Source organism: Cinclus cinclus, chromosome 2 (genome assembly GCF_963662255.1).
Source record: "Cinclus cinclus chromosome 2, bCinCin1.1, whole genome shotgun sequence".
NCBI classification, from domain to species: domain Eukaryota; kingdom Metazoa; phylum Chordata; class Aves; order Passeriformes; family Cinclidae; genus Cinclus; species Cinclus cinclus.
Window position 1 is genome coordinate 92,271,632 of NC_085047.1, and position 22,550 is coordinate 92,294,181.

The 22,550-nt window shown below is 39.6% G+C and overlaps 1 protein-coding gene across 6 annotated transcripts in view; it reads right to left on the bottom strand.

Annotated features, from left to right (window-relative positions):
* Positions 1-22,550, bottom strand: part of MCF2L (MCF.2 cell line derived transforming sequence like) — a 141,208-nt gene that overhangs the window by 83,451 nt on the left and 35,207 nt on the right. Inside the window, exon 1 of one of the 6 annotated variants that reach the window (XM_062515087.1) lies at positions 10,008-10,128. The exons of the other annotated variants lie outside the window; for them this stretch is intronic. Coding sequence (XP_062371071.1) covers positions 10,008-10,128 — 121 coding nt within the window. Of the gene's footprint in view, positions 1-10,007; positions 10,129-22,550 lie in introns of those variants that run through there. 6 annotated transcript variants of the gene reach the window in all.

Below are 22,550 nucleotides of genomic sequence, written 5' to 3' on the forward strand. Positions count from 1 at the left end.
TACAAACAGGTAACAGCATGTAAGCACATTAGTCTCCACAAACCAACAACAAAAAAAGCCTTGACTTCACATTTTCTTTTCCGGCAGGGGAAAGAAGCTCTCATTGTACCTGAGTGGAAGGAAAAAAACTCAAGTCCATTAGGGGCTTGCCTAAAAGGACATGCATCTGCCTGGCACCTCCTGGCAGGTGAGTGGTATTTAGCTTCATCCAGCCCAGCTGGGGTGAATTTGCTGCCTTTAAAGGTTTACAGGTGCAGCCAGCAGCAGTTGGCTGATAAAGAGCTTGTGCAAATACCCTTCTTGCAAGGAGGTCTTCAGATCAAGCGCAGTTCTATAAACCAGCAACCAAAGTTTTTCCTGAAGCTTAAGTGCTGAGAAATAGAGAGCTGATGCAAACCTGTTCCCATCTGTGGCAGCAGTTCCACTGAAGTTATTGCCTCCCATGCAATAGCAGAGATTGGCAGCTAATCAGAGTTATTTCTGGTGTACTCCACAATTTGGCACGCTGCAACCCAAAGCCCACTTTGTCACATTTTCCCTGGTTTTATATTATTGTTTTATACCATATTGCCTCCCCTCATTTGCTTAGCTGTTAGCACTGTGCTCTAAAATTGTCTTCTCTCCTTAAAGCACCGATGCCTTTTGCAGGTTACAAGAGCAACTTCTGTGTTTTCGTTAATAAAATAAACATGGTCACATAGAGGAAATTGTTTCTAAAAATTTAAACTATTCAAGAGTGAACAAGCTCATTGTTTGCAAAGGAGACTTCAGGGCAGCAGCATACCATGACTGTGCTACAGAACATCCACAAAAATCCTGTGGACCACAAGGGTTTGAGGTTGGTGTGTGCTGGGACAGGGAGAGGGGACAGAGCATTCTCATTGTTTAAATGTAAACAACAATAATAATAGGGTTCTGTAACCGAGAGAAGGAAGCAAACTAATGTGGAAAACAGTTGTTATTACTTTGTTTATGACTCCTTGTTCCCAAAAAATATGCTGGGTTACTTTGTAATGCTGAAGGGGATAAACTGAGGTGACCTGCAACTGGGCAAATGGCTGAAACCCCATCTGATAAGATGTGCTTGGGAATACCTTTTCTCTGTTTTACACTGGAAGCATGCCAGAGTGGAAGACACTGGGTGGAGGATCCATAGCTCTTGTGACTGTCAGACTTTTATCCTTAAACTCACATACAAATTCCAGTGTTTTAGGGACTAAACACTGCCAAATGGTGGCTTAGGCACCTTTAGGGAGAAAGCTGTTACTGAGTCCAAGCACACGATCCCCAAAACAACATCCTGACACCTCAAAGTCTAAAGTTCATTACATATTTTTCCAACACACTCTAGTTTTCTGCATACAGTCTGATCTGTATAGAAAAAAAATTTCAAGGGCTGGGCCAAACCCCCAAGTGCTTCTTTTGGCAAAGGCAAAGAAATAGGCTTTCTTGGGAGCCACTATGACTGTTCTTATGTTTTCAGGCTTTAATATTAATGGTAGATACCAGCAATCCTTCTTTAATGCTTTCAGTGAACGTAGCAGCAGAGATTGGTTTTGTGCTGGAGGTGCACATTACTCATACTTGGGAGCATGCTAACCAGCTTAGAACACCCCCCAAAAAACTTGGAATCTTGAAATTTTTTTTTCAAAGAATTGAGCTCTAAAATAACTCTCTAAAAGCAAAAGACAACATCTGCAAAAATTATTATTACTACTTACATTGCAGACAAAGGACATAATTTTCAATAGCTGGAAGTCAGGAAAAAAAAATCAGAGAAGGAACCAAGGTCAAATGCTATCAACCAAAAGGGGAAAAGTTTACACTGAAAGTAGTAGACACCACCTGTACTTGCACCTGAAGTGCTTAAACAGTCTTTGATAGCCACCATGGTAGATGACACAAATCATTACCTGTACCCCACCTGCACAGTCGAATTAAAATATCTGAAGACACTGCTAGAGACTTGGATGGTAAAAGCTAGAGAGTTTGAAACGAGACTTGAAGGAGAACCAGAAGGGCATGTTTTGAGCTTCTGTTTCAAAAACACAGCTGTAACAAACAGGATTAGAAAGGTAAAGTTTTTCTAATGTAAAAGGATAGAGGCAACATCTTAAATTCTTCATTTCACATACTGCCTCTCTTTAAAAACCACTGACTAATTGATCCCTATCTGTTTTCTCATATACATCTTTGGAATCCACCAAAGATGGTAGGAATTATGTGCTTGGCTAAAGCAGAGAAAATATTTAAATTTTTAATCATGATGTCTTAGTAGAGTATTCTGTGCCACAGACTCGTACTGAAACAAGTTGTTTGTGTTTCATGAAAGAAGACAAAAAGAAAGGCTATATATATTTCATCTTTCCTTCAAACAAAAGCCTGAAAATCAAGTAGCTCCTTCCCTAAAAGCCAAAAAGACATAGATAAATGAGTTCTTCCATTAGGTCCCTGCCACAGGATCATATTAACTATATGTCACATACTTCTAAAGTGATTTTTCAGAGAAATAAATCAAGAGAAGGAATCTTTCAGAGAACTGCTCATCACTAACACAACTAAGCAACTATGTTAAGCTTGTCCATCTGAAGCTCCTAATGGTCCTCAGAATATAGCCCTGTCTCGATTTAGGTTAGTGTAGGTAATTCACACATCACAAGAGCTGTTGTAATCAAAGGCAATTCTAAGATAAATTTTCATGAGAATTATATTGGACACAATTTTTAAAAGTTTTCTCTTGACTAACTGATCACACCTGAAATTATGGCTTCACTCCCTCCCAGCTGCTCCACCAACTGCTATGGTTTGTTAGGTGGACAAAACTCCTTACTAAAAGACAACTGCAAGCCATTCCCACTAAGCCCTTTAGGATTTTTGTCTAATTTGGTCCCTGGACTCACTTTTTTGTGACCTCTATTTAAGAAAGCTCCAGAGTTGACTAGAAACTTGGAAGTTATAAAGAAGGGTAAGACTGATGATAATAATTAGATGAGGCTGATATTCACTGCATGCTGTAAACAGTGTGGGTAGAAAAATCTCACATTTTTTTCCACCTGGGGAGTAAGAAGAGAGAAGCAGCAGCTGCTACAGAAAATTCCCAGGTCCTTCCATTAGTTCTCTGGCCTCACTCCAAAAGGAAAGAAAGAACTTACTCAAGAGCCTGGTCCCTCACCCCAAGTTGTGTGCAAGTTGACAAACTCACAATGACACCAAAGACTGCTGACAGATACTAATGAAGAGTAAGTATATGTGAAAACCAGAGCTGTCAGCAGCACTTGGCCATTATTTTCAGAAAAAAAGCCACCAACTAACAAGAGTGCAGAAGGTTTCATGCCATATTCGACTCCAAGTGCAAGAAACAAACTGTGATGTTGGATAAACTGCTGACTAAAATAAAATCTTTTTTTGGGATGTTTTTAGATCATTGAGCAAGAAATGAAACATATAAAAGTTGCACTGATATCGGCTTCCTGCTTTGGAAGAAAATGTAATGGCTCCAAAATAAGATAAATAAGTAAATACAAGAGCTAGCTTTAGTCAGGAAGTGCTGGAAATCTTACAATAAACTTTGATACTTTTGGCTTAGATTGCTTCAGCATGAGACCATGTGTGTTTGACCTTTTCAGGTAGGCTTAACCTCTAGGTTAATTTGAAGATCATGTGGGATTTTGTTAAACACTTTAAGCATACACAGTAAGAGGAAGTAGTGCAAACCTTCCTATGAAGCACGACTTCACCAGAACTAAACAGATTGCAACAACACATGAGATTGGCAATTTCTTGGAAGAACAATGAAAAAGATAAAGGGAGTAAATAAAGCTACATCCTGGCTCCAGGACTGGTTCTGCCCAGAGAGTAAATATCTACTTGTTGACAATTCTCCATGTGGAAAAGAAAAATATATGAAAAGTAAGCAATTTTTACTCTAAATTATTGAAGCAAAGTCTCTCATATTATTGATCAAGTCAACTCGAAGTTCTTTCTTTTACTGTTGCATTGTTTTTTATATATTCTTCAGTGGCCATGAAAGCAGGAAAAATATAAATTCCTACTAGCTCACTGCCTATTGTGGTATAATGTCATATATAGCTACTCCCTCTAATTAAATGGGCTTTTCAAATAGCACTAATGGTCAGGAAGATATTTTTCCCCCATTTCAAGAGCCAAAGGCACACTCAGGTTTTGTTTTCTGAGGATTCATTTTGCATGTGCTGAAGTAACTGAACTATTTTTCACATTTTTTTCCTCCATTCACATGTGTAACCCCTAACATCACACGACAGCCCTTAGAATAGCTCTGTTTCCTGTAAGAAAACTCAAGGAGAGCTTGAATCTTAGCGAACAGAAAAAATCTTGGGGAAAAAGAAAGGCTGAAGAGGTCCAAGGAAGCAGGCTTATGGAGTTCAGCCAGTGTGAATCTATGGAAGAGGAGCCCAGAGGCAGTCTTGTGTTGCCCCAGTCCTGTGTGTGCGTGTCTCTTGCTCATTAGAGAGATTCTTAAAATCTTTGTTTTCTTGGAACAATCATCATCCTGGAGCCTAAAAGTGGTGGTCTGCATAGCAGTATCCCAAAATGTATTGCTTCCTTATTATGCGCACAGCTGGAGAAGTAACATTCTTTCTTCTGAATTAAGGCACCAAAAATTTGGAAATAGTAACTTTTACAACAGCGCATTTCAGGATGTTCTAATGTTATTCAAATCACCTTTTAAACACCAAAAAATAGGTTATAATAAGCAATTTTAGGAATCTTGAGTGGGACCAACCTCATAAATCTGCTGATGTCATGCTTTTTAGGCATCACATCTTTTCTATCACATCTTTTTTTTTTTCTATTTTAAAATGCACTTCTCAAATCACGCATTTCCTTCACTTTTACTTTTTAACACAAAGAATTCCGATTTTAATTTTTATTTTAAAAAGCTGAAAAAAGCATTTTTAAAAAAGGAAGCTAAGTTCCCTCATATTTACAGGACAGGTCAATACAGACTCTTAAGGAAGAAAAATATTTGCCAGTGTTGCTGAATTGGTATCTGAATAGTAATAACCTCTTTATCAGAAAACATATACTGAACATGTCCGTATTAAATTGTAAGATGATGCTCTGAAAATTATTTCAGGGAAGAAACAGTTCACTTTTGATGGACATCCTGCTTGGGACCTTTTCTGTCTACACAGGTATGTCAGCTGTGACTGGTTTTGCTGTTGTACTCACTCTTGACCAAGTAACTTGCCTGAGCCAAATAAATCAACTATGTGCATCACAGTTATTAAATGGCAATAAGTTTGAGGAATGCTATCTGAGAAAAAAAAACAGGTCTATAAAAACCTTATATGAAAATTTAAATCCTAAAATACCTGATGTTTTACTTCATTTGCAAAAAGGGTTTTTAAGTACAACCCAAATACTGCCATTTACCACTCAGAGTCTCCAGTGCTGTGTTTGCTATGAACAGTGTGTATTTTCAACAATCAATGAGCTAGCAAATTTTACATTAAGACTCTTGAAATACATAGGGGTTTTTTGGCACATATAAAACATGTTTAAAATACTGCCAAGAGCACAGCCCAAACCTACACATCTTACACACCCCTGACTTAACAGACTACACAGGTCTGTTTACATTTACAAGATCTAGGAGTTATATTATAAATTAAGCCAACTTACCCTGCGCTACAAAGTCCAACCATGAACACCATTCTGAGAAAAAATAATAACTCTTCATTTCTGCTACTGAAATTCCTCTCTGATTCATCATCAGAGAAGAAAGAGGACCACTTTTCCCTTCCCCTTCTTGGAACAAAGTGCCCCAAGAAGGTAAGAGCTTTTGTATTGCCTGAACTTTGTTCCATGAATACAACAGGTGGCACAAGATGACTTTACAAATATATTTTCCCCCACTAATGCCATTGTTCTTGTAATTATCTCTTTAATTATAGTGTTCTCCCCTTGTCACTCCACCCTTAATATTTACAGACTGCTGATACACCCAGTGTCTGATACAGTATATATAAGCATAAGCCCTTAGCATATTTTTGTTCTTGTTAAGCTTTAACAAGGCAAAGCAAAACTGTTTTCATGCAGATATTCACAATGTTATCTGGAACTGGTCATATTGAATTGCTCACTCACAACTACAGTTTATCACCTCTCTATGGATTCACACCTAACTCTTTTCTTCATCTTTCTGATCAAAAAAGTGCTAGAGCATTTCAAGCAGGACAGGCCAAAGTCTCAAGCATGGAAACTCAAAATCTCAAATTAATCCTTTTTAAATACATTTATGCAGCCAGCAAACAAAAGCATGAATGCAGCAAACAGTAAACACAGCCTCACACACCTGGACCTATCTAGTGTGGGGACTAACAGTAATGAAATTGTTGTGGCAGACTTTAACGCTGACCAGAAATGTCAGTGTTTGCACAGGCTCTAGGCAGGCTTTAGCTGCACTGGAGCCTTCAAGTACTTAAATATTTCTGCTGTTTTTGTGTGTTCAGTCTGACGCTTCCTGCATCCACACATTTTGCTAGCCTGCCCGTAATCTAACTCCCTCTTCCCTTACAAGAATGCCCAACATCCAACAGAAATACTCATACAGCTTCAGGAAAAGATGTACCACATCTGCATCCCCTTGGCTGACACACATGATTCACAAGTGCTCTTCCTCCAGATTCTTCTTCACTCTGTGTGGTGGATTATTTAGGTTATAGATTAACCAAGCTCTGTCTGACACTACAAAAACCTCTTAGTATGAGACACCCACATTACAGTGCTGCTCACTGTCCCTTTATGCAGAACTTCTTTGGATTGGAAGGACCCTATGACACAGAGAATCTCCTCAGCCACCCATTCATCACACTGCTAGAACTACATGTGAAAGCAAACTGCCCTAGAGCTTCAGTCATCTTTGTCAGAAAACCAACCTGAATCCAGAGTGAAAAGATGCAGACTACAGGATGCCTCCAAAGATACTCCCCATCCATAGCACGCACAGCCCAGACTGAAGACAGATGTCTCTGGCATCTCCACTTGCCAGACTTGTTCTACAGCTCTCGGTTCAAGCTGACCTACTGTTCCCATTTGCTTAGAGAAAATGAGAAGAGGGAGAATCTCAAAGCACAGTCTGTGAGCACTACGCTGGGATGCTCATCTCAAAGGGCCACGGAACCTTGGAAAATCTCCCCTGCTGATGGGAGACAGGTGTCCCCAGAGAAGACTGCTCAGAGACAGAGCTTCCCAGGGCTGAAATCCTCCACAAGCCCATGACTGCTGTCCCACCTGCTTGCAGTCAAGAGATGCAGAAGCACACAGGAGACACAGAGTCAGGGATGGATTCAGAAATGTCTCACAGCACTCACTGTACCAGCCAGGGCCCTGCCTGTCCAGGCAGGAGGGGCCACATGGCACCTGGTCCACCCAAACATCTGCATTCCAAAGAGCAAGTGTCACCAGAGCCAGGGCTCAACCAGGGTGAATGGATAAAGGCAACACAGCCTGCCCTGAGTAAAAGACACCTGCAGAGAACAGCACAATGAAGATTAGGCCAAGGAGGACAGATCCAACTGCCAACAAGTTGTAAGTAAATAAAGTCTGCTTTTTTAAAATGAAAATAAAACAGAGGAGGATTTGATGAAGTATGATGAGTCTGGAAGCCAGCCCAGCTTTCCTTATTAAGGTAAATGTAAAATCAATATATGAACTAGGACATTTATTGTTCAGTTAAAGGTTTCTATATTCTATATTAAATATTTTAACATGCAGGGAAAGGATAAAGTGACAGCAAGGCAAACATGCTCTCAGCAATTTCCAGAGATGTTAATGAAGGGAGAACAAAGCTTTGTGAGACTTGGGACAACAGGACAGAGCAGCTCAACTTTGTCACAAGAAGAGAGGTGCATAAATCATGGGGTTCAAGCACAAGTACATTTACTTTGGAAATACATTCTGCCAAAATTGTGATTTCACCCAGCGTAGCTACAGGACAGAAAAGTTCCCAGGCTGGAATAGTTCTCCCTTTCCACGATCTAAACCTTCGATCCACTTTCTGTGTAACATTTGTCTGTAAGTGCTGCTGAAAGCCAAGGTTTGCTACCAGGAAGGAGGGAAAACTTGTACAAGTCCAAAAGGCCATAAACCAGCTTTGACCAAAACAATGGAGTAATTCTTACTGGATATACAAGGTTAACATTAAAAGCCTATAATTGCTTTCCTACTGTCAATATAAAATGGGTAACAGGAAGGAAAGGAAACAGAATTTTTGCATACTTGAAGACTTCAAACAGAAGAGGCTGCCACATGATCAAAAAGAGTTTTGGAATAATAATAATAAAGATGGGTGGGAGACAGAACAGACAGCTTCCCACAGAAACACACTATTTTCTGACTATACACACATACCTCTAAATAGTGAAAGGAAGATGTAAGGTATGATTGCATAGCACTACGAGATTTATATTTAAGGATCTTGGTCTAAAGGAAATCAGGTAAAAATTAGGAATATTATCTGTTAGAATGTGTTCAGTATATTTGTTTTTCTCCAGTGTAGTCAATGCTTTGTCTACACTTTGGATTAGCTCCAATCCATTAATGAATGGCCAGCTGGTGCTTGAAACTCATAAAAACATAAATATCATAAAATATTTGGTGAAAGTAGTGGCTTTCATGGCTATACTATGGACTTGACTGCAGTGTGAGTGCTACCAAGTGATAGCTGAATCCTATGTGAAAGTAAGACTGAAATTTGATGAGACCTTGTTTTTTTTTGCTTTAGAAGTTGGCATTCCATGTGCTTAAAATACCACTAAATTTCACCTGATTTTTTTTTTTTACTGTTAATAACAGCAATTTACATCAAAACTTTTTCTAGTCTCAGCTGAATAGAATTAATTGTTATACTTTGGTAATCTACTAGTAAGCAATCCTAAAAGTACCAAATCTTGGCCCCACAAATGCCCAGAACAGATAAGTCAGGAAAGGTGGAATCTTGGCAATTCAGGAGTTATTAAAAAAAATGTTTATTAAAAAACCCATTGTAATTTTAATTCCAAACACCATAGATGACAAAAGACTCAGTGAGCATAATATAAATGAAGGTGTAAGAAAACCAAATCACCAGAGAGGCATTTTTCTCTTCATTTTTTTTTCTTTTCTAAGAGTAAATATCAGCATCAAACAGAGGAATACTGAAAGGCCTTGAAAATTAACAAAGGTAGCTTAGTTAATGTTGATGTCGATTTCCAAATCAATTTTAAAAGAAACAAAAATGTCTCTTTTCTTTTTTTAAAGATCATAATAGGTCCCTGTGCATAAAAAAAGAAACCAAGGAAGTTTTAATTAATTACTGAAAATCTACTTCAGCTTATTTTAGCCAGTTAGGATTAAGTTATTTCAGAGAAAAAGAAAAAAAAAAACAAAATGTAGCTTTACTAAATATAATGATTATATAACTATCAGTCACACTAACACATACTGTATGAAACAGGTTTTGAGATTAGTAAGCGGTGGCAAATTTAGTACATTACAGATGTGATCAGAGGCTTCTTGTTTTTTTGAGTACAGTTATAAATATTTTCTTCTGCCTAAATAGGTGTACTTTTCAGGAGAGGAATGCTCAAGAAATGCTCTTCTAGAATTTAAAAGGAGAGCTGATGTAAAGCTTTCAAATCTGTGTTAGATACTGTCATACACCTGGAAATGCAAGAAAAAACAAGGTATAATGTTTTTCTCCAATAGGTACTGAGAGAGTAGTTATTACCATGAGTAATACCTAATAATGATAAAGGTTTGTATTTTTTAACTATAACAGTTGCTGGAACCCTATAAGAGCACACTTTCAGAAAAAAAATACAAACACTTGTTCCTGCAAGAATCATCAGCTGAAAGAAATCAGTCACACAAATCCCAGGCTGCTTACTGCTCATATTCAACTCACGTGCTGCTCCAGTTTAGTTGCAACACTCTGTGTACACACACATCACACTATAGGATCACATATACATTCACCTCACCAGAGCATATTTGATGTGGGTTATTTCTTGAGTGCCTTCTGCCATGGGATGTTTGGAAGAATCTTTGTAGGATCCTAAAAGGACTTTCATGTCCTTCCCTTAAAAGGCGGCGTTGAGACATGGGTGAATCTTCACCAAACAATTCAGCAAAGGAAACCAAAGATCTCCTCTTTAGAATAACTCTCTTCTAAAACACTGAAAAGTACTCTGATTGTGTTTTAAAATGTCAACGGAGTGTGAAATTTCTTTGCCAAATTCAGATGATACCAAAAATGATGAAAAAGGACACAGTTTAAAGTCCTGGAAGAGGGTGCAGTGAAATTGTATTGTATAAGCTTTTCTTCAGGAACCAATACCTAGTTCCACTCAAAACGAAAAAGAAAGATTGGTTGCACTTAATGGACTGAAAATATCAAGATGCTTTCTACATGAAGCTGCAGCACCCTCTCAGTTCCTAGCATGCTGCACCCAGCAGACAGGACATCTTGCCACAGCTTCAGTCTCCTTTCACTGTGATCAGCATGAGTAAAGAAGTCACAGCTCCTCACACAAGCAGGTCAGACTAGCAAGTGACATTTTAAGACAACATAAAAAGGTGCAAAACTGTCTGTTTTTTAGTGTTTTATCCAAAATAAATATATCAAAACTAACAGTCCTGTGCCGTTTAGGATGAAGGAAAGTCCCCACAAAACATCCAGGTTGTCAATGCACTCCAGCTGCACAGGGAGATCCAGCACCAGTGTTCATCCCAATAGCTGGTACAATCACCTCCTTCTTCACATCCTTCTCCTTAATGTGAGGGATGTTCAGCTGCTGCAAAGAAACTTGTGAGGTTTCTCCTGAAGAAAAGCAAGTTGAACGTCTTTCTTTTAACTTTACGCTCTTGCTCCTAAGTTCACAGCTCTGCACTCCAAAGACAGAAATCTCACACTGACACTTGCTGCATTTCCTATTTTGTCTCAAGCACCTGGCATCCTTCAGGGACAAGTGCTATGCTCATGCTAGCAGATTAAAAGAAAATACCATTGTGAATACAATGCTGTTAATTAGAAACTCCTCTTCGGTTCATTTGCCCAAAGTCAGACTCCCATCACCAACACAACTCCTCTTCCTCCCCCTGCACAGAGGACTGAGCCCTTCAAAGGCAGAGCAGTTTCCAGAACATGTGAGCAGAGAGGTCTTATGAGAAAAACTTGAATCTTCCTGGGAGTTAACAAACAGCTAATAGGAAGGAAGGGAGGGGAAATGAATCCCAGGCTTTCTTAAAACATATCAGGAAACCCTACACTGTCTGCTCCCCCTGTCTCTTTCAGTGCAGGAGAGAGGAAATTGATAATGCTGCTTTACTTGGCAGTCAAGATTTTCCTCTCAATTCTGTTTAACTATGTCCTGTATGACCACAGATCTGCCACAACCCAAAAATATATCATTATGCACATCACCCTGAAGAAGTGTTTTCAAATATGATGTATCATCTATTACTCTGAAAGCAAATTCCAAGAGACAATCTTTAATTAAGTCACATTGAAGTAGATACTAAATACCTTATTACAAAATATTAGTTTGCATACACTGTGTTAACAGAGGAGAATTGTTACAGTACTAGCTGGAAGAGGTTCAGCTTTTGACATGACATCATGGACAAATGTGACAATCTTGAAACGTGACAACCAAGAAAAATATTTTTTTAAAAATTAAGAACAGATGAGTTTCATGCAAATATCACTTGTTTTTCAAATTCATGATATCAAGTGGATGGACCACTGCATATTGTAGTTGTGCTACATGTCCTGGATCAAAGACTTTTCAAGCTTATTTGAGTACCCAGAAATTCACAGGAAGGAGGGACAGGAACAGCCTAGTGGTGGAACACCACCATGATACACTTCCACTGTACTATATACTCAGGGTTCAAACAAAAGAGGAACTGAGGTAAGACACAGCATCCATATCAGGCAAAATTCTGCATTTTCTTGTGCTGCTTGTCACTGGGGGCACAAAGCAGCAGTTCTGGCCAGACAAAGGGCAACAACAACATCCACAGAGACAACATTGCAACATGTTCCTGTCTGAGTTTCCCAGTGGAGGCACCAAATGTGGCCTGGAGATGCCTGTGGCCATTTGTCAGCCAGCAGGGCTTCCCTCCTACCTGGCAGGATAACTACTTGTTTGGGGCTTTTGGGGTACATCAGCCTCATGACCTAAGGACCTGTTCAGATAAATCAAGTGGGATGAGGATGAAACTGCACATCTTCTTTCAGCAGCCAAGCCTCACTAGAAAATGAGGCAGATAGCATGAGAGAAAATGGCCTCAAGCTGCACTAGGGAGGTTTAGATTGAACAGTAGAATATATTTCTTCACAAAAACATTTGACAGGCACTGGATCAGGCTGCACAAGGAAGTGATTTAGTCACCATCTCTGGAGGCATTTAAAAAGACATATATGTGGCACTTAGGGGCATGGTTTAGTTGTGGACCTGCCAGTGTTGGGTTAACAGTTGGACTTGATGATCTTAAAGGTCTTTTCCAACCTAAATAATTCTCTGATTTTATGAAAATTGACTCTTTGTTCCAGTGGTGTTTTGAGTGTGCGATGACACCAGTGGCAAATGGTGAAAACCTCAACAACAATTCTTGTACAGGATTATTACAAGGAAAAAGGATGTTCTCCTTTCTTTCTTTGCATATCAAATGCATGTAGAAGATTGATTACTTAAACTGTAAAGTTGGTAAGTACACACAATCCTACTGAAATCTAGCCATTAGCTACATCCCTGTCCACAAACAAGCTTTTAATCTTCTTTCAAGCACTCAAATTTTTGCCTAGAAGCAAAGAAATTAATCACAACAATGGCTATGGTAGTGTGCAATCAGAAGGAAACAGATGGTGTAATGCACTGTTTTCCAAACAGCAGCAGCTTCTATCTCCAGGAAAATTAACTGAATATTTTCCCTTGCTGCTGTCATTACTATAACAAAAGCTCCTATTTGAAGGACATCTCTGCTCTGTACAGCATCAGCAAATTACACCAGAGTTTATAGGCAGCAATATTCTTTGAGTATTATTTGGCAGAACCAACTAGACTGCACCTATATCTCACATCACATAAACAGCAGCATTCAGTGGGTAACACCCCTCCAATTATCTTTAAATGACTGCAGACAGCCTGATGGAATCAACACAATTATGGCAATGAAATAGGGCTTATTTTTCTCATGCTTCTTTTCCAGGTCTGTTTCTGACTGCAGGCAGAGTGTTACACATTGACAAGAGAAGCAGCCATGCTGACTAACCACGGTACACTCTGATTCCTCCTTTCCCAGGGACTCTCACACTTTAGAACAGTACCTTCAAGTTTTCTTGGGGATCATTAAATTAGGATGCCACTTTCTTCACCAATAAATGTTCCTAATGCTCCTTTTGATCTTTTTGTTTGTGCAGGGGCCTTATCTTTACAGGACATCTCAAATGCCCTACTGTGATTTTCCCTCCAAATCCTAACAATTATTTTTAGGCCCTTCCTTACATCCTCACATTTGATGTGATGCTGAAAGATTAACATTATGGAGCATGTATCCCTCCTAACTGTACAGAGCAGGAGGCTCTGGCAGCAGAATCATTACTGCTCTAGAGTTTTTTCTAAATTTATTCCATTTCTCCACACTTCTTCATAACTCCTGATAAGACACTGCACTGATGTTGCTATTCCTCCTATTGTAGACCTCGTTTTTCAGGGGAAAGGGTACATCTCACAGACAAGATACATGGCACTCGTGCACTTCAAGATCTCACCACGCACACAGGACACAAGAGTCCACACTTGGAATTTGTATTTTCCTCTCACCCACTTGTTTTCCCTGGCAGGTAGGAGAAACTCCAGTATCAGAAGCTCCTTCACATCCCCAGTACCAACTCAGAGGGCTGCAGGACTGATCTCACATGAAGAATATAAAAGACTCTGAAAATTACATGGGAAACTGCACCTACCATACACATATGCAGAGCTCAGAAATTACTGTTTCTTGGATCAGTTTCAAAAAGCAAATATAAGGGCACATAGAAGCTAAATCTTGCCATGATGATCTTCCAGCATCAGCACACTTGCAGTAAGAGTGAAATGAGAAATGAAATGAGAAATGGAAGTGAAATGAAGGAGAAGAAAAGTGAAAATGTTTTTAGATTTTGCTCTTTAAGTCATGTGTTATCAATTTTGTCCTCTTTTTTTTTTTTTTGAGAGCAGTTATACCAAGAGAAAGATAAATTAGACCCACACTACATTATCGTACAAACTGTTTTGCACACATTAAAATGTAATATACAAGTTACTTCTAATCTGAAATTTAAGTTGTTTTATAGAGTTGAACACCCACTCAGAATTAAGCTACAAGAGCAAGTTGCAAGAGTGAATTAGGTTAGTTGTCCAAGCTTAATCCTAACTGGATGTATCTGCTCAGAGACAAACCATGATTGTAATAAGCATCAGATGAATATAAGTAGATCAGGACTGAGATAAATGGACAGCTTGCATTCCATTTATACTTGCACATTATGCTGCTGAGCCACTTGTGCTAGTCTTTATTTACAACAGAAAGAGCTCTCAAAAGAAATTAAACTAAAATAAGTCTTAAACCTAATACAGAGTGTTTTGTAATTTAAATGTACAGTAACCAACAAAAAATTGCAATCTATAAAATTAGTGTTTCAATAATTTGGAAGTGTTAACTGTCAAGATAACAAAAAGCTATTAAAGCCTAACATCTGTCCCTCTAATTTAGGCAATCTTATATTGCATGTCTGAATCTCCTGAGAGTTAACAATAAATACGACCCAAAAGAAGAAGTTCCTTCCCCTTTAGCAATAGAAAATACTTTGAAAATCACAGTGGATCAGAGAAATAACTAGAGGAGAATGTCTCTTTATGATCAGCCACACAAAGTGAGGTTTAACATCTAACAAGATAGCACTTCCACTTTGTCCTTTGAGTCCTTTCACTTTTGAAAGCAAATAGCAATCAATTTCAAAACTTCAGAGATGTTTTAGGAAAGAGTAAGGAAACTGCATATATACTGACAAAGACCAGGAGGTCAGAACATGGGGACAGCCTGATTAATATCCAGTGCCAGTGCAAATCAACAGGTAAATGCCATTGTGATATTGGAGCTAATCATGCAACTGCCACCACCAGCTCACTCATTTACTTAAATTCTACCTGGTAAAACTACCTGGAAGGTGACAATTACAGGTTGTGATTGAACAGGTCTTTCAGAGGTATAAGGTATACCTTTTTGGTCAGAAGTGAAAGCATGTGAAGAGGAATGTGCCCACATAGGAAGCTCCAGGGAATTATTTCAGTCCTAAGCTTGGTATGGCCTCTCCTACTTGCACCCATCCACAATTCAGCACCTGATTGCTGCTGCTCTGTGAGCCCAACACAACGGAGGGAGGAGACCATGGCAGTGGGAACCTGTAAAGAATGGATTTTCACAGCAAGACAAGGAGAAAGAAAGTGATGGGAGACCTTTGATGTCTTCTCACTCTGCAGTTGCTGCAAGAGGAAGCTGCTGATGATAATCACATAAAACAACTGGCAGCAGAAAGAAGTGGTCAAAATGGTAAAATGGTTTATCAAACTCAGTTTTATTCACCATGTCCTATAAAGCTACTATTGTTCCAGGCTTACCAGCCATTCCTTGTGCATACACCCTGAGGCACAGCGGTCATTCCCATAATGTACCAGTCAATAATCAAACTCGGGAACTCAGGATAAGTAGCTGACTTTATACATTGAGTTATGCTAGCAAAAGCTCTGTTCAAAAATCACCTGTATCTAATATGTGCATGTACATGCCTATGCAATCACATATTAATGTATAGAAATTAATAACACAGACAGTCAACAACACTGAGTGACCTTCCAGCAAACAGCCCTGTGCAGAATAAGCTGGGGAAGAGAGAACCAAAATTTGACAATGGAAAAACTCTGGCTGGCATTTAGGAATCTTTTATTATGCTTGAAATAGACTTCTAGTTCCAAAGTTGTATCTTTTAACAAGTACTGCAGATATACAGTACTTTGCCATCAGGGTGAGTTCTGGCAGAAGCAGGCAGAGAAGGGATTTGAATGCATTTACACTATAGACAGACACTGCTGCTTTCTCCAACCGGATCTGCCACATTTGAGATTAGCAAACAGCTCACTAATGCAACCTGCACTTCCTTAGTTTCTCCAAAGGAGACAGAGTACCTGGGAACACACTTCTCAATTGCTCAAGAGGGGCTGGTTTTGCTGAGGGCCAGGAAAATGCAAACCCCATGGTTTTGAGAATGTAATTTCCTGCAGATGATACCTTTGACTACTATGAAATACGAAACACTGTATAGACCACTGCTGGATCAATGCACACAGACAGCTCCCAGCAGGGGTGGACTCTGGGTACAATTTCAGGTGTTCTCAATAATCCAGTGTGTACAGAGGGAAATCACTGCTGAGCACCTACATAAACAGAGGATGTTGTCTTGCACTGTTGCCACAGGCCAGGAGCGCCCTTTCAGCCTTCAGTCTCTGCTACCCCAAACTTCCTTCCTCTGAAAAATTTTCTCTGTTGCTATGTGCTTTGGACCCAAGGGATCCAGTGTTCAGTTCTCACGTCTTCTCTTATCAGACTTCCATTCTTCTACACTTTTCACAATCCTCTCTTAGTCTGTTCATGAATGGGCTATTAATAAAACGAGAGAGTTTTCAGTTGAGTGGCTGCTTTGAAATTCTTCTGCATGCACTGTTACACCAATTACAAATGTATATGGCAGTAATCCACTCAGCACAGAAGTAGTGCTATTAATACTTTACAAAGCTTGTATGCAGCTGTAAGTAATACCTTTTAGGGACCTTTCAAAAATGCTGCAAAAATCCCTCGACTGTAAGAACTTCATACAATTTTTCTCAGGTTACTGTTAGGATGCAGCGCAGCAGGTTGTGTACTACAGTCTTCTGAAATGGTTATAGAGATAAATCATGTAAGTGTTTAGAGAAGGAATGAGATTTTTCATAATATTAATGAATATTCATTAACTGCTCATTTTGATGATGTTCCTGTCAGCCTCTAGCAAAATGGGATTTTTCCTGTGTACAGAGAAGCATGCTTGATTGAACTGAGATGAAGGGATTTCTGGTGGGATGTTCAACAGTTTCCTAGACAGTCAGAGTTTCAGTTTGTTCAAAGTTGGTTTGCTTCATTCCACTCAACAGCTACTCAGTTTTAATAGACATATTGTAATTAAACAGTCATAATTAAAGACATGCAAGTAAATATATCTAAACACAGTGAGAGAGAGACCAAGGATCTTTATGCCATCTGGAACTGCAAAGAACTACAAGTCCTTGCTTCAGTTGAGTAGTGAAAAATCCTTTGAGAAATAGCAATCAACAATTTCCTTCTGTAAAGCTAAAATAAATGCTGTATGATATGCAGTTACTATCACTGTAACCTTTAAAAAGACTGAGAAAATCATTCCATCTATAGCACGTTACCAACAAGCACCAACACTGAGCACAGCCACAATCACACAGGCACTTTGACCTGACTCCATTCTGCTGCCAAAAGGAGGATTCTTGCTCCCAGTGACTTCTTGCTTCATTTGTGTGGACATTTGCATTTGTGCAGCCTAACAGTGAATTATGCATGGATACGTTCCAGGTAGGACAAGCAGAGGCACATGATGTGGCTCCTGGTTAAAGAAGTTAAATAAGATGGTACACAAAGAGGCATGTGGAAAGCTGCTGAAATTGTACATATCTACTGATCTCCAGGTTGGGTGTATTATTTAATGAATATCTCCTAAAATAGTACTGCAAAACATGCTTGTGTTTGGATTCTTCAGCTGAGATGTTCGCATGATTTCATAAAATAGCACTGTTGCATAAAATAAAATAGCACTAATAGCATAAATAATGACTATTTATGGCTGTACATTTAGAACCCAAATAAAGGCACAATGGGTAAATACATCATTGGAGTTACAATTGCCAAACAAATTATTACATCAAAATGTGTTGAAAGACACTGAAGAATTTGTGAATTAAATATACAAAATAGAAATAGGCAGTGATGAAATCATGGCTCTTCTTGACATAGCCATACAGCACAGAAACACTGGGGGAAATAACATTGTTAGCATGTAAGCTACTGAGAAAGAAAATGTCATATGTTACACCTTGGCCTGCATATTCTCCAATGTGACTAAAGCCTGCAAAGTGCACATAGTGTGGGTCCCCATAGGTGTAGAGCCATAAAACCAAAGGTTAATCCCAGCTAACAGTCCCTTTCTCCCTCCGAGATTTTGATCTCCTTTGTTACATTTGGATTCACAGATTAATTTTTTCCATTTAAATTTTTTGACGTTTTAAATGCTGTCACTAAAGACATCACTGTGATAGCAGTTTTTATGTGTTCCTTTTTTATACAGAAGAAACGTTACACAGGCATGCTCTGCTGTCGATTAAGGATGTGTTTCTGAAAAGTCTGATCACTAAAAACGTTTTCCTCTTAATTCACTCCTCATCACCAAATTGACTTCATCAAACCCAGCTTGTTTGAGGAAGATAATGATGACATTGAAGATGGAACTATTGAGGAAGAGGGGCACAAGTGCTCCCACTAAAATACTGATACTGAGGACTTGATCTCAGAGATGCAGCAGTTGTGGTCTTTAAGGAGGTTGGTCTCTTCCAGAAAGCTGGCATCTCTTCCAGGTGACAATTACTCCATCCAACATGTTATATATACTGTCCCCGTGCATTAAAACTGTATGTATTTTAGTCACTGCACACATCCCATCCTCCCCACAGAAAAAGGGATTTGCTTCCCAAACAACATCTAGCATTTCACCTGGGTGACTGACAACAGTTAGCCAAGCAGGATGTTCAAGAATCAGCAGTGGAATGACAAAGGACAGGATCATCTGGGGAGCTGATCCTCTCCTTGTGCAATCCAACACAAATCAGGGACTTGGTCATAGGAGTGATCTTTGCTCAGGTTTGTGACGTGTAGGCCACCAGCACCAGGCACCTTAGTTATGTACAGGTCTGCATGGGATATTTTTTATTTTGTATCCTTATATATAAGCAGGGCATCCAGAAAGCATTATGCAAACAGACTTCCTCCTTCAGAAGAGCATACAGGACTCCCAGATATATCCCAGGAGTGAGAAGCAGGTAAGAAAACAAACCAAAAAAAGCACAGACACTGCAGTTCATGTTAAATATATACAACACTCAAATATTTCAGAACACCCCAGCTGCTCTCAAATCAAAATAAATCCAAATCAAAACTAAAGTAGTATCAGAGAGAAGGCTGTTACTGAGTGCAGAAATTTTGCAGAATACAGGTTTAACTTTAGTTCATAAGGCTCTTTATTAAACCACAAATTCTACTCTGCTCTGCTTTGCAGCTACATACCTGGACTTTGCTGCTATTCTGAATACTAATAATATCTCTCCACATTTCCCTATGTACAATTATTTAATTATCTTTAAACATTTAAAACAATCTTTGACAACTACTACAATACAGACTACATGAATATAGCAAAACAAAAATCCACAGTAAATAACTAAAAGAACTGGCCACTATGAAAATTGACACAAACAAATGAGTTTAAGTTGCAAAACCTAGAAGCCTTCATAAAGTCACCAAGCCTTGATCTATTAAAGATCCATTTAGAGCGAGCTGCAAAATTTTCTGCTCTGCCACAATGGCACTGGAGCACCTGTACACCTTGTGGCAAAGGCTTTAACTTGCAGGAAAATTTCTAACACTGCAGAATACCACCAAAATCCACCAGCCAGCCAGGCAACAAGTCTGATGTGCCATGTCTATGTACCCACGGGCACAGGAGACTCCTGAACACCTCCATCCTGGATCATCTCCACTGTTGGAGGCATTCAAGACTCAACCAAGCACGTTTCTAATAAGCAGAATGGCCTTGAGCAGGTGAATGGACTAGATGATACCCAGAGAAGCCCTTTCCAATCTAAATTACTCTATAATAATCTGTTCCATTTAGCTCCCTTGCTGTTATCCAGTTGTGTTCACTGTTTTGATTCCCACAGAGGAAAAGAGAACCATTTTCCGTGCCCAATTTATGATGGTTGTTTCAATTTCCCAGAGAATTAATAATTTAGCAGAATTTTATCTTGCTCAATTTAGAGTTATGCGAAGAGGCCGAGTGGTAAAGTAAAACATTAAATTATTTACGAGTTGTACACACATGCAGACAGATAAATGGTGCATCATATATTTAACAGTTGTTAGGAAGTACAAAAACAACAAGCATGACAGCTGAAGTCCTTTGTCTAAGGAGAGCAAAGTAATCTTCAAGTTTGTGTTAATTTTTTCAGGCATAAAAACAAGCTAAAGCAAATGTATTTAAGGTAGACCCAAAGTTTGTACAAACTTCAGAGCTACCAGATTAAGCAGTTTCTGCCTGCAATTGGAGGAATGAGGCTCCATTGCCCTGCTAGCAAAATTCGTCACAGAAGGCAATTAAAACTCTGTTCCATGTTTTAGAAAGATGAAATTGAACAAATCATGAGTGTGCAGACCAGCCAAGTGTTGGCAGATGATTAGGTTATCACAGACTAGAGAATAAATTACAAATTCATTTGTAATGAGTGGGCAGTGCTATAAAAAAACAAACAGATTCTAAATGCTCAAGTCTCCAATTACCAACCCTATTCAGTTTGGATGAATAAAAAATACTGTCTTCTTATTTTGCTGCTCAAGAAATAAAGAACTAATATTAAACTACTGAATTTTTAACCAACTCCAAATAACCTCTACACATTATGCAGACAAAACCAGCAGATTTCCTCATAATTAAACCTTTCAAAATGTATTTGCTGCCTTATACATGCAGCTGAACAGCCACCTTCCAATAAAACTTAACCAGAAATAGGTCTGAAAAATGGAAATAGTCTTGAAGTACCATACTCTGAATATTTTCTACAAAGGAACTGCCAAACAGAAAAAAATACCACATTTCCCCCGCCCCGTAACTTCACATTCATCTTAAAAACTGATTTAAAATATATTTCTTTCTTAATGTGCATATATTTTACACAAAGACCTTCTGTTAAAATTCATCTGGATATCTGAAGCCCCCCTTCCTCTGAATGCACACAGAGTGACATAGTCATTAAAGGATTGGCAGAACAAGATCTCCTTTCTTTTCTGAAGGGGGCCCTACCAACAAAGGACCTCCAGAAGCAGTCTTTATTGTTAGGTGCTGGGTGATACAATCTTCTGTGGCAGTGAAGATCTAGGGTCTACTTCCTCCAAGTCCTGACAAGCAAACACATCTCTTATCCACACCGTGTTAGCATTCTTCCATCCTCTGTTTCTGACAGACTCTTCTGGCATGTCACTGGCTTTGAGCTCAGCAGGAGCCCCTCTGAGCACCTCCAAACCCCAGCCAGAAGGCTGTTTCCTACCCACAGGCTGTTCAGCACAGAAGCTCTGGTGTAATGACAGCAAGTGGAGGGGTTAAAGCACCTGCAGCCTTGGGGCTTGCCACGGCTCCCCAGAAACACTCAGTCTGGTCTGGAGCTCACTCCTTTCCCTGATGCAAGTCCCTGCTGCCTCTCACTGGTAGAAAAACCACCAGGTGTGGGAGGGAGAAGGATTCCCTGCGGAGAACACGGGGCTGCTGGCGCAGGGTGGACACCAGCCCACAGCTTGGGGAAGGCTGGTCAGTGAGACTGCAGCAAAATGGGGAAAGAGTCAGCTTCTAGTGAAAGGGAACACTACAAGGAGACCTGTGGAAGGGAAGGAACTTGGTACAGGGGAGGGACAGCTGGGGACTGACAAAGAGTGAGGGCAGAGGAGACACAGGCACTGGGAGGGGAGGTGTGGTGCGAGGCTGGGTGCAGCAGATGGACCCCAGGCAGGAGAGCTGAGCAGGGACCAGCCCAGGACAGCAGGAGCAGAGCCAGGATGAGAATTGACCTCTCAGGACTCTGAGGAAAGGAGAAAGCACCTCTACCGTGCAAAGGAAACTGCTTCTGCCTTTGCCAGAATGCCCCTGTACTTCCTGCTCTGTGCTGGGGACTGATCCTTCCCTTGGAGTAGCTGCTTTGCTGTTCCATCTCAAAGAAAACAGGCGAGGAGGACCTGGTATCATCCTGTTCATATTGCATCAATCCAGAAATGCTCCCTAGCATGCAGGCAGGGATAGAGGGGAGAGACAGGAGTATACACGTGCAAACAAGACACCGTAATAGGAAATAAATAATTATAGTTTATTTTGACAAGTTTTGATGGTTTATGGGGTGCAATTTTTAATAAAGTATAAAACACAATGCCTTGGGTGAGAGACCTACTCTTTCATGATCTTATAGATCAGCAGAGCAAAAAACACAAGGCCTCAAAGCAGCAAACACTGGGCAGTCATACAAACCTAGAAATACCTTGTTTCCTTTTTAAAATAAATCTCGTGCCTCAATTCCATGATTTAAGGCACTTTTCCAACTGTAAGAAGAAATTTA